This window comes from Lolium rigidum, chromosome 4 (genome assembly GCF_022539505.1).
Source record: "Lolium rigidum isolate FL_2022 chromosome 4, APGP_CSIRO_Lrig_0.1, whole genome shotgun sequence".
In the NCBI taxonomy this organism is placed as follows: Eukaryota; Viridiplantae; Streptophyta; class Magnoliopsida; order Poales; family Poaceae; genus Lolium; species Lolium rigidum.
The window spans coordinates 10,081,514-10,098,339 of record NC_061511.1 but is presented as its reverse complement, the minus strand read 5'-3'; the positions used below and the strand labels follow the sequence as shown (position 1 = coordinate 10,098,339).

General features: G+C 43.7%; 2 protein-coding genes across 2 annotated transcripts; one reads left to right on the top strand and one right to left on the bottom strand.

The window, feature by feature from the left end:
- Nucleotides 1-1,393: 1,393 nt before the first annotated feature.
- Nucleotides 1,394-4,658, top strand: LOC124707190 (GTP diphosphokinase CRSH1, chloroplastic-like). Its single transcript, XM_047238848.1, has 4 exons — nt 1,394-1,798; nt 2,512-3,444; nt 3,890-4,168; nt 4,280-4,658. The coding sequence occupies exons 1-4, from the start codon at nt 1,409-1,411 to the stop codon at nt 4,415-4,417; spliced, it is 1,740 nt and encodes a 579-aa protein (XP_047094804.1). The 5' UTR covers nt 1,394-1,408; the 3' UTR covers nt 4,418-4,658.
- A 1,129-nt stretch (nt 4,659-5,787) lies between these two features.
- LOC124646673 (probable inactive serine/threonine-protein kinase fnkC) lies at nt 5,788-7,229 on the bottom strand. The gene is made up of 5 exons (XM_047186760.1): nt 7,210-7,229; nt 6,827-6,987; nt 6,303-6,594; nt 6,044-6,210; nt 5,788-5,953 (listed from the first exon to the last, which is right to left on the bottom strand). The coding sequence occupies exons 1-5, from the start codon at nt 7,227-7,229 to the stop codon at nt 5,799-5,801; spliced, it is 795 nt and encodes a 264-aa protein (XP_047042716.1). The 3' UTR covers nt 5,788-5,798.
- Between the last annotated feature and the right edge of the window lie 9,597 nt (nt 7,230-16,826).

Genomic DNA, 16,826 nt, shown 5'->3' with positions numbered 1-16,826 from the left:
ACCTTCTCCTAGAAGAGATCCAGGTGCTCACACCCAATGATAACAAAGATAGGATTTATTGCGCCCTAGAACCATTTGGGCAAAAAACTCGGGTGCACCACAATACAAATCTATGTGTCAGGGCAGCCCATTCCTCCTTGCCAAGACTATTTGGTCAACCAAGCTTCCACTTAAGATTAGAATCTTTACTTGCCAATTTGCTATCGATAGGCTCCCTTCAAGTGAAACATATCAACAAGAGGCATGTGCCGACTAATGGATAGTGTGTCCTGTGTGGTCAAATTGAAAACGCGGACCATATTTTCTTTAACTGTGTGTTAGCCAAATTTATGTGGAGTGATATTAGGGAGATGTTCAGGGTTCAGTGGAACCCTGCCTCCTTCTCCCAATTCACTCAAATTCTCCATAACCTTCATGGCAAAGTAAGGAAGCTCATTTGGATTCTTTTCGCAACTCAGAGCTGGAAGCTCTAGACTACAAGAAATAAACTCTCTATTGAAGCCACTTTTCCTTACCAACCTGCTGATTGTTTGTGCAAAGCTGATTTATTTATGCAGCAGTGGCGGCCTCTTCTCAAGCAAGTTGAGGACCATAGCTGATCTGATTATCTCTGCACTTCATCTTCAGCTTTGGGCTCTACTTTCCCGGAGGGACTGCGGGATACCATGGCTTCTGGATGCACACGGCTCCTGATGGTCGCTCAGGATATCTTGTGCCAGGCTGGTTGGCGGCATACTAGAAGACTATGTTGAGTTGTAGTCTTAGTATGTCTTGTTTTCGATGGTTGATTCTTGTATCAATCATCGCTCATGCGTGAGTTGTAAACAATACTTTTTGAAACCTTTTCTTAATAAAGGGCCATGTGCATCGTCATGATGCAGAAGCCGGGGTACACCCTTATTTCGAAAAAAAACTTCATCTTCTTTATAGTCGCGTCACGGGTTCCTTCCCTAGCTAGTTTGTTTTTCAGCTTAGGCTATGTAACCGTGTTGTGTTGAACTGTGTTGGCTTCCCTATCGTGTTCAGGGCTGTAAGGAATCTAAGGGCTTTTTCAATTTAAAGATGGACATTTTATATGCCTGTTATTGACCATATTTGTCTTAGCCAGGAGAACCATTTTCTACGGTTTAAACAGTATACAGTTTATGTACACTTACGCAAAAGCGTACCATCATGTATATTATGGACACGTTTTCTTATCTGGCAATGCTTCTCAAAACACTCGCAGCTTTTTTTTTTCAACATTTTTCAAATACGGTACTACAAAATATGAACCGCACTTGGGGTGTATAAACTGAAAAACTAAAAATCCCCGTCTGTTCCCGCGCGGGGAAGAAATCCGACGTGGCAAATCGCGAGCCAGTGGCCTCCAATCCATCCACGGCCGAGAGGACCGGGCCCCACCCCCATGGCGACCGCCGCGACCGCTGCCGCGGCGGCCGTCCCCGCCGGCCGCCACCAGCACCGGCACCGCTTGGGCCTCGGCCTGCGGCCACGCCCCAACTCGCACCGCCTGCGCCTCCTTGCCTCCGTTGCTTTCTCTTCCTCGTCCGCTCCGTCCACCTCCTCCTCGTCGTCGCTGTCCACCCCGGCGGAGGGAGGAGGGCGGCTGGTGGCGGAGCTTGTGGGCGTGTTCAACGAGCTCACGGGTAGGATGGGGGAGGGCCTGGCGACCACCTCCTCTTCGCGCCTGCTCTTCCGCGCGCTCAAGCTGGCCCTCCCCGCCCTCCGTGACGGCGACGGCGGCCGGGCTCTCACGCGAGCGCTTGCGGTGGCCGCGACCCTCGCCGACCTCCAGGTACGGATTGGATTTCCTGTTTAATAATTTTTAGCCTCTTAATTGTGGCATTCTTGGCTGTTGTTCATGTCCTTCATGAGAGTGTCGTGTTTGCTACTCTAAACAAGAACTGTGCCTACCTACTAAACCATGGATAGTTTGATTCCCCGAATTTGGCTATATGCATGAGTTCATTCCATCACTTACATGGTTAAGTTCCCTCCATTTTAATGTCAACGACTCCCGAATTAACTGAACTCCTTCTGAAATATATTCCCGTACACTTCGGTGTTTTGATGCTGAATGCAACCAAAGAAGTCACCGGATAAAATTGTTTACAGCAATTAGAAGGCAGGCCAAAGGAAAATCAATTTTCCAGCCACGGCAGTAATTGCCATCATTTTTCCACACTCCAGTAACACGACCTTCTAAACTGAGGGCAAAAATATGCTTGTTTAGTTTTATGTCATTGACTGCTGTTGTTTGGTTTCCGTTTTATTGCTCATGAGTTGAAGACACTATCCTCTGACAGTACTTTTGGTCAGAACCTTTGTTGGACAAGTTATCCTTTGGTTTACCATTCAGCTCTTTTACCAATTTCTAATCTCTCCTCCATTGGCGATTCATAAGATATATTTGCACTGCTTTGTGCCATAATGCAGTTAAGCATGAATAGGTTTATCTATCTGCTCTTAAGATGTCATGTTTAGTTCTGATTGTATGCATGTGAGCAGATGGATGCTGAAGTTATGTCAGCCGGCATACTGAGGAAAGCGCTTGATGCAGGAACTATAAGCATGCAGGATGTAGAGGCTCAAATTGGGATCGGCATAGCGGATTTACTGCACGAGAGCTTAAGGCTTAAGGTTGCTCCTTCTAAGGTTGATGTATTGGATGATGAGAGTGCGAGCACGCTGAGAAAGTTTTTTCTTTCGTACTATGACATACGGGCGGTAATTTTGGAGCTTTCTCTGAAGCTCGATACAATGAGACATCTTCAGTACCTCCCCAAGCATCTTCAGCGGATTAAATCTCTTGAAGTAATGAAGATATATGCTCCACTTGCTCATGCTGTCGGTGCTGGTAATCTGTCGCTAGAGTTAGAGGATCTTTCATTTAGGTACTTGTTTCCTCAGTCATATGACCATGTCGATCAATGGTTGAGGAATCGAGAAGCCGAGTGCAAGCTCTTGATAAAGGCATACAAGGCACAGTTGCTTCAGGCACTGAAATCCGATGATGAGCTAAACAAAATTGTGCAGGATATCTCAGTCGAAGGGAGATACAAAAGCCGTTTCAGTACTATGAAGAAGTTGGTAAAAGATGGCCGGAAACCAGAAGAAGTAAATGACATACTTGGTCTACGGATAATCTTGGACCCTCGATGCGATGGTGGCTCGTCTGATTGGGGCCCCAGGGCCTGTCACAGGACACATGAAATCATTCGAGCTCTGTTGAAGGAAGTGCCAGGAAGGACAAAGGATTATGTCACACAGCCAAAAAGAAATGGCTACCAGAGCCTGCATGTGGCAATCGATGTAAGTGAACCTGGGAAGACGAGGCCGCTTATGGAGATACAAATACGCACCAAGGAGATGCACAGGATTGCTATTGGTGGAGAAGCGTCCCACTCTCTCTACAAGGGTGGTCTTACTGATCCTGGAGAGGTAACCCATCTGCCTAATTCTCAATCTGTTACTTCTTTTAGAGTACACCCAAATGGACCTAGCAAGACACTGAATAATAGGTAAGCTGTTTTATCTAACCAAGTTTCCAAAGTATCTAAAAACATAGGCTTGATGGGTTATGTATAATGTTGCTTTCTCCAAGATATGCCTAGAATAGATCTTGGATATGAGCCTTCTTCCTGAAGTTGTCCCTGGGTCTTAAAATAACATATCTAGGATCTGCTGAAGTTGTCCCTGGATTAGTTCAGAGCTGACAACTTAGATGGTATATGTTCTCAACTGATACACTGACTACTAGTTTGATCATGAAATAAGGTTTTATCTTGAATTTTTGGAACATCATCCTTATACCTTTTCTTGCGAATAAAATAAAAGATTATTTGTGGGCATGATTAAGAATATGCATCACTTCCATTTTTTGCAGGGTAAAAGACTTAAGGCTATTATGTTGGCCGCGGCAGAGTTAGCAGCTCTGCGCCTTCGTGACCTCCCAGCCAGTGATCACCAGGGAGGCGAGTGCAAAAACCAGGTTTTCTGCCTTCTAGACAAAAATGGGGACGGAAGGATCAGTATCGAGGAGCTCACAGAGGTGATGGAAGATCTCGGTGCAGAGGGTGAGGATGCGATGGCGCTGATGCATCTCCTTGATGCAAACAGTGACGGTTCCCTCAGCTTTGATGAATTCGAGTCATTCCAGAGACAGGTATGTGCAAGTTCTACATCTGCGGCGAATTATCCTTCCACCGTTGTATTCTCGAAATTTTCCTTCAGGGCACACAGATTTCTGATAGATCATGTGTTTCTGGCTTATCAGGTTGAATTAATGAGAAGCTTGGAGGACAGGGATGACCACTACACAAAGATACTGAAGGATAAGCTGCAGACGATTGACAGCGCAGGTCTCATCCACTTCTACCGCAAGGAGCTGGGCGACAAACTGCTTGTGAGCTGAAATATACGGACCTTACATTGAAGGAACTGAACGGAACTAAAACGGATCGCCACCATGTTGTAGTTTTGAGGTTGGTGTATACTGCATTGTGATGTCATTACACCATTAATTGAATGTACATACTTGCTGATTGTATGCAGATGTGTAGAGAACAAGTCTGAGAAAGTTAAGGTTGTTCTCCACACTGGACCAAAAACTAGCTGTGTTGTATATTTCTAACTTTGTACAGATGGTATTGCCACTGTTGGTGTTACTTAGGTCAGCACAGCTGTACATGTCTGACAGAAAATAACCACATTATATTACGCTGTCTGCACTACAGAACCTTGACTAAAAAATAAATATTGCTCATATGGGTTTGCTTTGTTACCCCTCCTGTAGAAAGTGAACGGAAAAATGCTGCACGATGTCCGACGGCGTGCGGCACCACCACGGAAGAAGGCCGGCAGCCCAGCACTGCGTCCGCGGCCAGGAGGACTAGGACTCGCCGCTGCTGCAGGTAGTGGCCTCTGCTGTACTTCGGGTCTTGGAACTGGCGACGGTGGCGCCCGTTGTCCGCGCCGGCGAAGGCCAGGATGGAGGAGCGCGACGGCTTGCAGACTTGGCGAACGACGCGAGAAAGCCCGCCTGCGGCCGACGGCATGATGGATTGGATCGGATCAAAGCGGCCAACAACGAGTGCTCAGTAAAACTGCACGCGTTTGTGGCTAGATGAACGCGTGGGTCCCCGGCCGGCCGTCTCCTCGACTCGACAAGACCTGAAACTGAAACCGCTTCGGGTAGCAGTTACTGGGAAAATATCGCTTTGGCTTTGGAGGCTGATCGAGATTTTTACCTGTTATATTTGTTTAACTTAGGATCATGTCATGAACTTAGGTCTAAAACTTTATGCACTACATTCAAAAAGGTGCATTAGATTGTGTCGTCCGCTGATCAAACTGAAAGACCACCTTGTCCCCTGGAATTTGGTACATCTCAGCCTCCCCTCTGTCGGCACTAGACGAGCAAGAAAGCTCGCCCAGAACCTCATCCCCCGAAGATACACCATCTGTCATGTGAACAATCACCATCGGAGGGGCACCTCGGTGCTGATGATGACGCAGGTCACCCGGCACATTACAAACAAACCGAATAGATATGGTACAATCCAGACGTGTTCTCATCTGCTAGTTGTGCATATCCATTCATTCATCATGGCACTACACCAAAAAGACATGACCAGCAACCTAAGAAACATACGCATTTCTGAATGTTCCTTTGGGTATTTGCAGTTTTATAGACTTGTAACGACACGAGAAGATACGGAGGCAGAATAGCAATTCAAGCTAAGTGCATAAGCACACATTAGCACAAGCATCTGCCTAGGCTACGAGTAATCTAGCTACTTCGTCTTGGAGGAACCAATGACTGCAACCTCAACTTCGATGCAGCACTTTGTTTTCACCAGATAACCATTTGCTGGGTCCTTGAAATCTTCTAGAGATATGAACTTTTCCCATCCCCAACAGTTACATTTGTTTGAGTACTCGATCCGGCCTGAAGAGAAAACTAGGTGTCAGTTAGGAAATGTGATGATAACAGTCTAATTACAACCTGAACTCGTGGGCATTGCTTGGAAGAGCCAACCTTTTCTTGCCAAGCCCTTGCCAGTTTCCTGGGTTTTGATGGATATGGTTTGCTCTATCAGGTATGCCAAGTTCTCGTCCAGTGTATCCGGCCCGTTCCTGACCACGTACAAGGAGAGGTAGTTCCCATTCGTATCATCATCTCCAGATGGATAGATTTGGATGCACCTGAAAATTCAGTAAATTCTGTATAAAACCAATAACTAATAGTTAAAATTATGGGTCATCTTAAGCACTAAATTCAAGACAGTAAGTATCACCATTTGTGTCCACAGAGCTCAAACTCAGGAGAGCAGCTCGGATTCTTCAACACAAAGAAGTCCTCAATGTGCCAGGTGTAGACTTGGGGTTCACTGCAGACGTTGTTCGTCTTCTGAACAAACAGCGCCTCTAACGTATCGTTAGCTTTAGCAACGACAACTGTGATGAACTCGACCGCGAAAACACAGCTATTGTTGACAAGGAATCCGGAGGACCTTTCATTGAATGCCGCGAGAGGAATCATGCATGAGGTTCCAGAGCATGTGCTTCCTGTCTCGAAATTGTGGCTTACTGCAAACAAAATATTCAAAACGTAAGGCAGAAACAAATAACTGATATGCTCTTGTGAGGAGAGGAACTGTTGTTTTTTGTCTTCTGAAGCAGTTAGTTTACACTTTCAGTCTAGCGGCTGACTAGATTGTTTTCAATGAAGGGCATCGCATAAAAGCATTAAGATGATACATACACCAAATACTAGGTTGAAGAACCTGTACTATTTTTCAAGAATAATTTCCTAAGGTACCTTGCTGTTCATGGTGTTTTCCGAATAACTGGTCATATATCAAAAACTTCAAAGTTGTCTCCACGATCGTGTCCGGCCTCACAGTTGCCAACTCAAGCTGAAGAGAAACATACTCATTCTGGTCGCCACTCTTTGTGTCCCTTAGGTTGACTACCAAGTGCCTGCGAATCAAATAAAGAGAAAGGTCACCTCAGAATAAAAAAAAAACAAGAGAAAGGAATAGAAAAGAAGCAAGTGAGAAGAATTTCTTTCTTTTACTGAACTGCCGGATATTAATTACTAATTAATCAGATAAAAACAAGTGCATAACATTGTATGCATCAAGCTCTCTGTTATAATAGCTGATGAAAAGAAACATCATGGTAATAGACTAATAGTTGTACCATTTGAGCCCCTTCTTCATCTGAAACACATTGGAGTAGGTCGGTCCTTTTCCCTTCTCAACAAGCGAGGAGAAACCATCGATCCTCCACTTGTAGGTATTCTGCACCGCGGTTGAAGGTGCCTCGTCGGATACCTGGTTTGCTCCGTCTCCCTCGGGAGGAGGTGGCACGTCGGATCCCTGGTTTAATCCTCCTTTCGCGGAAGAAGGTGCCAGGTCGGATCCCTTCTTTGCTCCTCCTGCAACAACATTTTTCTTCCATTGAGTCGAAATATCACAACATATAGCAGCTCGGATTATTATTGCCTAATAATAATAAAAAAAAAGCCTTACTGCAGGCGCCAGTAGCACATGAGTTTCCCATAGGTAGCTCTTGCACTTCCTCTCCACAGGAATCTCTGCAATCGAAATCAATCACCATGCCTTTTAACAACTAATTTATAGTTAAAACATACAGAGCCGACGAGCCGTGCACATTAGAAACAAAAATAACACTTCATAAGCCGGTGCAGAACTGCAGCTCTCAAACAGATAATAATTACTGCCAAGAAAGAAGGAAGATTAAGAGCTCCAGAAACAAAGCAGATTAATAATTGACAAACGCGTCGCTCTTGATGAACCCATCATATGCAAAAAGCCAAGGTATTGCATTACGAAACCTTAAACTCAACTCATGAAGTAGCTAATCAGAATCGAGCGTAGTATGTCTTGCTAGCCGAGCTGGGGTAGGGAGTGGGGGTGGTGGCGGAGCATACCTCGCCGGCGCAGTGTCTTGCTAGCCGAGGTCGTTGGTGTGGTGCTTGAACCCTGAGCCCGTGAGCCGCCACAAAGAGTGTTTTATGGAGGAGGCGGGGAGATGTGATATGGCAAGTTTCGACCCTTGCCCGGTTCGGTTGGTTGCGCAAGGCGAGTCCAATTCCCTGTTTCCATAAAAAAGGCCACCTTTGCTCCTAAACCTGTGGTAATACCTTTTCTCGATCTACCGATAATGAAACAGCTCATCCAATTTGTCCACACCCCCCCCCCCCCCCGGCCCTCTCTCATCTTCCTTAGAACATCTCTAGCAGACCCCATATCAGTCTGGAAACGTAATTTTGGGTCGATATGGAGTTTTCGGCCGTTTTTGGGGCTAGATCAGACCCCGCATCGATGTTTTCCAGGCCGCAGCCCAAACCCCCCAAAAGCCCGCATATATGGCGGTCACCGAGGCAGATGGGGGGGGGGGGGGGCAAACCCCATCCGCTCCTCCGCCTCTCCAGCTCCTGCCGACGTCAAATCGACGTCCCGCCGGCGATCAATCCTCCCGCGCGCTATTAGATCGAGCCACCCCTCCTCCCGCCAGCGACTATGGTGTCGAGACGCGGGTGCGGCCAGGTTGGCCGCGGCGGTAGCTCCAACCCTCCTCCCGCCGAAGAGAAGACGGAGGCGGACAAGATCCGCTCCGACGCGGCGTGGATTCGCGGGAGCTACCACTTCCGCAACTACGGCGTCGCGGTGCCGTCCATGTTCGCCAAGTGCAAGTCCGACCGCTACCGCCGCTGCGCCTCCTCCCCTTCCGCGGCGTCCTCGTCGTCGAGCTCCCTCCAGCGCCTGTCGACGGTGTTGGTGGTGAAAATGGAGGAAGACGCGGAGCTTGAGCGCTTCCCGCAGCCCAACTTCAAGCCCGGCGACTACCTTGATGACGCGGAGCTGGAGCGCCTGATACGTTGCAACTTATCTATAATTTTTGATGCTCCATGCTTGTTTTACACCAATTTTTATATGTTTTGTTTACACTTCGTTGCACTTTTATACATTTTCCGGAACTAACCTATTGACAAGATGCCACAGCGCCAGTTCCCTGTTTTCTGCTGTTTTGTATTTCAGAAAAGTTGTACAAAAAATATTTTCGAAATTGGACGAAACAAAACTGGAGTTCCTATTTTACTGTAACAAAGACGGAGTCCGGAGGGGAGATGAAGAACTGCCACGAGGCGGCCTCACCTGCCCTTGGCGTGGCCCAGGCCCTGGCCGCGCCTAGGGGTGGTGTGGGCCCCTCGGGCACCCACCGACCTCATCCTTCCGCCTATTTATTCACCAGTTCGGGAAAAACCTAAATACCCGAGCCTCCATCCACGAAAAGTTTCTTCGCGGCCGCCATCGCCGACCCTAGCTCGGGAGGGTTCTGAAGCTCTTCCCTGCACCCTTCCGGGGAGGGAGATCATCACCGTAGGCCTCTACATCGCTATGCCCGCATTCGAAGTGATGTGTGAGTAGTTCATCTCTGGACTACGGGTCCATAACAGTAGCTAGATGTTTGTCTTCTCCAATTTATGCTTCATGTTTAGATCTTGTGAGCTGCCTATCATGATCAAGATCATCTTTTGTAATGCTACATGTTGTGTTTGCTAGGATTCGATGAATATTGAATACTATGGTTGAGATTGCTTATATATTTGTCATATGTTATTTGTGATCTTGCATGCTCTCCGTTGCTAGTAGATGTTCTAGCCAAGTATGTGCGTGTGACTCCAAGAGGGAGCATTTATGCTCGATTGTGGGTTCTTACCTCTAGTTATCTGGGAGAGTGATAATAGCTTCTAAGGTTGTAGATGTGTTGTTGCTACTAGGGAGAAAACAACAATTTTTTGTCTAAGAATAATTCTATTGTTTACTTACACACTTTTTCTTAATGCAATAATCTGTTGCGTGCAACTTAATAATAAAAGGGGTGCGGACGCTAACCAGAAGGTGGATTATTAGTCATAGACGCAGTTGAATTACGGTCTATGTATCATGTTGTAATGCCCAAATGAATCTCATAGTAATCATCTTATCATGTATGGTATTTATTCTGTCAATTGCACAGCTGTACTTTGTTTACCCAGCATGTTATCTATCTCTTATAAAGCAAAATCCCACTAGAGGATCATTTAAGTTGTCTTTCTTCACATGCAAGATAGCCACATCATCAAGTAATCCCAGCCATACAATTCTCATTTTCATCCGTTCATTTCGTTGCCCCGTCGTGACAAATGTTCATGCATTCCGTACTAAATTTACCCCGTACAACCTTATGTGTAAAAAAAAATAGCGCTATTCGGTTTGGTTCATCTCCCCCTTCGTTTTCACATTTCCATCCATTGATTGCAAACACCTGTCCATTCCCCTGCAGGCTGCCCCACGGTGTCCCTTTCACTTCAAAACTCATGTCTTATGTTAATCTCTTGCTCTTCGTATTCTTCCACCTGTTAAACTTATATATAAACATGCAGACCTCCTTTTCGATCTAGCTAAGCCGATCACCTCTTAATCCCTTTCCATGCTCTATACAGTGTTGCGTCTGGCTGTTCGGCCAATTGGCTGAGTGCATTTCTTCAATTTCAGGATGCCATAACAGATTCAATGAACTACCCATGCATTCCTCCAATTTCTTGGATGATTTAGTTTTCTCTTTGTGTGGGCATGTGCACGCAAAAGTGAAGGTAAGAGTTATCATGCCGTGGATCATTTTGGGAAGCATTGTGTTGAGGTAGGGAAGAAGCAAAACTAACATGTTCTTACTCGCGTGTTCTCCTTTCGTCTCCCTTTCTACTTTTATTCAAAACACGCAACAGGTATTCACTCTGAAATGCAAACATGAAGGTCTAAAACTAGCATTTGTAGTAGTCGATGCAAACATGGAACATTAAGTGCTTTGCTTGCTACCGTTTTCATTAATTTTTATTTTGAAAGTTAAATTCTATCATCTCCTGTTATAGTTCTAACACTCATGTAACATGTTACAATTTCCAAATGTTTGGACTCCATTATCTCACAATTTCTACTACGTACCATTGTTTCAATCGTTGTGAATATTCCTACTTACATACATCTTTCACTGCTTTGAGTATATAAGATAGAGAGACTTACGAGGGGATTGGTGTTTCGATGTTTTGTTTACATCACTCATGATCACTTCTGAACCTTAATGAATCTTAATTGGTCAAATAAACAACCATTTTATGTTGATTAAATTTAGTCCCTCGAAATACTTCATCAGTTTCAATCTTGCATACTAATATAGATAATTTAATATTTCAAGCATCATATTTCCTTTTATTCACACAATATTTATTAAAGAGATATCCGCTGCAACGTGCGGAGTATCCTTCTAGTTTATCTTTATGGAGAGACACCTTTAGTGAACTATGGACCCCGGTCCTTTCTTTTACACTGATAAATTCATCTACTGCAAACACCTGTTCTATTTACTTACTGCAAGCAATGTTCTCTTTATTTCACTGCAAAGAAATATCTCTTTCCACACACTAGTGGAAAATAGGCCTAATGTCGCGGGTGGTTGATGTCTACGGGAGCTTCTATTCTTGTAGACAGTGTTGGGCCTCCAAGAGCAGAGGTTTGTAGAACAGCAGCAAGTTTCCCTTAAGTGGATACCCAAGGTTTATCGAACTCAGGGAGGAAGAGGTCAAAGATATCCCTCTCATGCAACCCTGCAACCACAAAGCAAGAAGTCTCTTGTGTCCCCAACACACCTAATAGGTGCACTAGTTCGGCGAAGAGATAGTGAAATACAGGTGGTATGAATAAGCAGTAGCAACGGCAACGACACCAGAAAAGTGCTTTGCCCAGGACAGTAAACAAGCAGTAGTAATGTAGCAGTAGTAACGCAGCAGTAGTAACGCAGTAAAACAGTAAACAAGCAGTAGTAACTCAGCAGTATTTAGGAACAAGGCCTAGGGATTACACTTTCACTAGTGGACACTCTCAACATTGATCACATAACAGAACAGATAAATGCATACTCTACACTTTTGTTGGATGATGAACACATTGCGTAGGATTACACGAACCCTCAATGCCGGAGTTAACAAGCTCCACAATAATGCTCATGTTTAAGTAACCTTTAGTGTAAGATAGATCAACAGACTAAACCAAGTACTAGCATAGCATGCACACTGTCACCTTCATGCATATGTAGGAGGAATAGATCACATCAATATTATCATAGCAATATTTAACTTCGCAATCTACAAGAGATCATGATCATAGCATAAACCAAGTACTAACACGGTGCACGCACTGTCACCTTTGCACACGTGCAGGAGGAATAAACTACTTTAATAACAAATCACTAGAGTAGCACATAGATAAATTGTGATACAAAACATGCTGCAATCATAAAGAGATATAAATAAGCACCTCACTATGCCATTCAACATTGAGTAAGTATTCTGTGAAATATGGCCTAAGAGACCCACACGGTGCACACACTTGTCACCTTTACACACGTGGGACAAGGAGTCTCCGGAGATCACATAAGTAAAACTCACTTGACTAGCATAATGACATCTAGATTACAAGCATCATCATATGAATCTCAATCATGTAGGGCAGCTCATGAGATTATTGTATTGAAACACATAGGAGAGAGATGAACAACATAGCTACCGGTACAGCCCCGAGCCTCGATGGAGAACTACTCCCTCCTCATGGGAGCAGCAGCGGTGATGAAGATGGCGGTGGAGATGGCAGCGGTGTCGATGGAGAAGCCTTCCGGGGCACTTCCCCGCTCCGGCAGGGTGCCGGAACAGAGACTCCTGTCCCCCAGATCTTGGCTTCGCGATGGCGGCGGCTCTGGAAGGTTTTCCGTATCGTGGTTCTTCGCATCAGGGTTTTCGATCCAGGGGCTTTATATAGGCGAAGAGGCGGCGCAGGAGGGCTGACAGGGGGGCCAGACTATAGGGCGGCGCGGCCCCCCCTCTGGCCGCGCCAGCCTATGGTTTGGTGGGCCTGTGGCCCCCCTCTGACTTCTCTGGTGTGTTCTGGATGCTTCCGGGGATTCTAAGATCTTTGGCTTTGATTTCGTCCGATTCCGAGAATATTTCGTTACTAGGATTTCTGAAACCAAAAACAGCGAGAAAACGAGAACCGGCACTTCGGCATCTTGTTAATAGGTTAGTTCCGGAAAATGCACGAATATGACATAAAGTGTGCATATAACATGTAGATAACATCAATAATGTGGCATGGAACACAAGAAATTATCGATACGTTGGAGACGTATCAGCATCCCTAAGCTTAGTTCTGCTCGTCCCGAGCAGGTAAAACGATAACAAAGATAATTTCTGGAGTGACATGCCATCATAAACTTGATCATACTATTTGTAAAGCATATGTAGTGAATGCAGCGATCAAAACAATGTGTATGACATGAGTAAACAAGTGAATCATAAAGCAAAGACTTTTCATGAATAGCACTTCAAGACAAGCATCAATAAGTCTTGCATAAGAGTTAACTCATAAAGTAATAATTCAAAGTAAAGGTATTGAAGCAACACAAAGGAAGATGAAGTTTCAGCGGTTGCTTTCAACTTATAACATGTATATCTCATGGATAATTGTCAATGCAAAGCAATATAACAAATGCAATATGCAAATATGTAAGAATCAATGCACAGTTCACACAAGTGTTTGCTTCTTGAGATGGAGAGAAATAGGTGAACCGACTCAACAATGAAAGTAAAAGAATGGTCCTCCATAGAGGAAAAGCATCGATTGCTATATTTGTGCTAGAGCTTTGATTTTGAAAACATGAAACAATTTTGTCAACGGTAGTAATAAAGCATATGCATCATGTAAATTATATCTTATAAGTTGCAAGCCTCATGCATAGTGTACCAATAGTGCCCGCACCTTGTCCTAATTAGCTTGGACTACCTGGATTATCACCGCAATACATATGCTTTAACCAAGTTTCACAAAGGGGTACCTCTATGCCGCCTGTACAAAGGTCTAAGGAGAAAGCTCGCATTTGGATTTCTCGCTTTTGATTATTCTCAACTTAGACATCCATACCGGGACAACATAGACAACAGATAATGGACTCCTCTTTTAATGCTTTAAGCATTTGACAACAATTAATTCTTTTCTCATTAGAGATTTGAGGATGTTTGTCCAAAACTGAAACTTCCACCATGAATCATGGCTTTAGTTAGCGGCCCAATGTTCTTCTCTCACAATATGCATGCTCAAACCATTCAACTCGAGTGTAGATCGCCCTTACTTCGGACAAGACGAACATGCATAGCAACTCACATGAAATTCAACAATGAGTTGATGGCGTTCCCCGATGAACATGGTTATCGCACAACAAGCAACTTAATAAGAGATAAAGTGCATAATTACATATTCAATACCACAATAGTTTTTAAGCTATTTGTCCCATGAGCTATATATTGCAAAGGTGAATGATGGAATTTTAAAGGTAGCACTCAAGCAATTTACTTTGGAATGGCGGAAAAATACCATGTAGTATAGGTAGGTATGGTGGACACAAATGGCATAGTGGTTGGCTCAAGTATTTTGGATGCATGAGAAGTATTCCCTCTCGATACAAGGTTTAGGCTAGCAAGGCTTATTTGAAACAAACACAAGGATGAACTGGTGCAGCAAAACTCACATAAAAGACATATTGAAAACATTATAAGACTCTACACCGTCTTCCTTGTTGTTCAAAACTCAATACTAGAAATTATCTAGACTTTAGAGAGACCAATTATGCAAACCAAATTTTAGCATGCTCTATGCATTCTTCACTAATAGGTGCAAAGTATATGATGCAAGAGCTTAAACATGAGCACAACAATTGCCAAGTATCACATTACCCAAGACATTATAGCAATTACTACATGTATCATTTTCCAATTCCAACCATATAACAATTTAACGAAGAGGAAACTTCGCCATGAATATTATGAGCTAAGAACACATGTGTTCATATGAACCAGCGGAGCGTGTCTCTCTCCCACACAAGCATGATGTAATCCAATTTATTCAAACAAAAACAAAAACAAAAGCACACAGACGCTCCAAGTAAAGTACATAAGATGTGACCGAATAAAAATATAGTTTCAAGAGAAGGAACCTGATAATTTATCGATGAAGAAGGGGATGCCTTGGGCATCCCCAAGCTTAGACGCTTGAGTCTTCTTGATATATGCAGGGATGAACCACCGGGGCATCCCCAAGCTTAGACTTTTCACTCTTCTTGATCGTAGTATATCATCCTCCTCTCTTGACCCTTGAAAACTTCCTCCACACCAAACTCGAAACAACTCATTAGAGGGTTAGTGGACAATAAAAATTAACATGTTCAGAGGTGACACAATCATTCTTAACACTTCTGGATATTGCATAAAGCTACTGGACATTAATGGATCAAAGAAATTCATCCAATATAGCAAAAGAGGCAATGCGAAATAAAAGGCAGAATCTGTCAAAACAGAACAGTCCGTAAAGATGGATTTTATTAGGCCACCAGACTTGCTCAAATGAAAATGCTCAAATTGAATGAAAGTTGCGTACATATCTGAGGATCACTCACGTAAATTTGCATAATTTTCTGAGTTACCTACAGAGAATTAGACCCAGATTCGTGACAGCAAAGAAATCTGTTTCTGCGCAGTAATCCAAATCTAGTACTTACTTTACTATCAAAGACTTTACTTGGCACAACAAAACACAAAACTAAGATAAGGAGAGGTTGCTACAGTAGTAAACAACTTCCAAGACGCAAATATAAAACAAAGTACTGTAGCAAAATAACACATGGGTTATCTCCCAAGAAGTTCTTTCTTTTTAGCCATTAAGATGGGCTCAGCAGTTTTAATGATGCACTCGCAAGAAATAGTATTTGAAGCAAAAGAGAGCATCAAGAGGCAAATTCAAAACACATTTAAGTCTAACATGCTTCCTATGCATAGGAATCTTGTAAATAAACAAGTTCATGAAGAGCAAAGTGACAAGCATAGGAAGATAAAACAAGTGTAGCTTCAAAAATTTCAGCACATAGAGAGGCATTTTAGTAACATGAAAATTTCTACAACCATATTTTCCTCTCTCATAATAACTTTCAGTAGCATCATGAGCAAACTCAACAATATAACTATCACATAAAGCATTCTTATCATGAGTCTCATGCATAAAATTATTACTCTCCACATAAGCATAATCAATCTTATTAGTTGTAGTGGGAGCAAATTCAACAAAGTAGCTATCATTATTATTCTCATCACGTGTAGGAGGCATAGTATAATCACAAAAAAATTTACTCTCCATAGTAGGTGGCACAAAAAGACCACTATCATTATCATCATCAGAAATAGGAGGCAAAGTATCATCAAAGAAAATTTTCTCCTCAATGCTTGGGGGACTAAAAATATCATGCAAACCAGCTTCCCCAAGCTTAGAACTTTCTATATCATTATCAACAATGGTGTTCAAAGCGTTCATACTAATATTACTACCAGCATGCAAAGAAGATTTCATAGGTTTTTTAATTTTTGCATCAAACAATCCATGTTTTAAATCAGGAAATAGAATAAGAAGCTCACTCTTGTACATTATGCCAAACTAGTGTAAACAAGAAACAACAAGATGCAATTGCAGGATCTAAAGGAAATAGCTTTGAGCACACACACGACGGCGCCAGAAAAATACTTTACCTGGGACCGTAGTATGAGAGCCTTTTACCTTTCCTCCCCGGCAACGGCGCCAGAAAAGTGCTAGTTGCCGGGGTCCGGTGTGTGTGTGCCGTTTACCTTTCCTCCCCGGCAACGGCGCCAGAAAAGTGCTTGA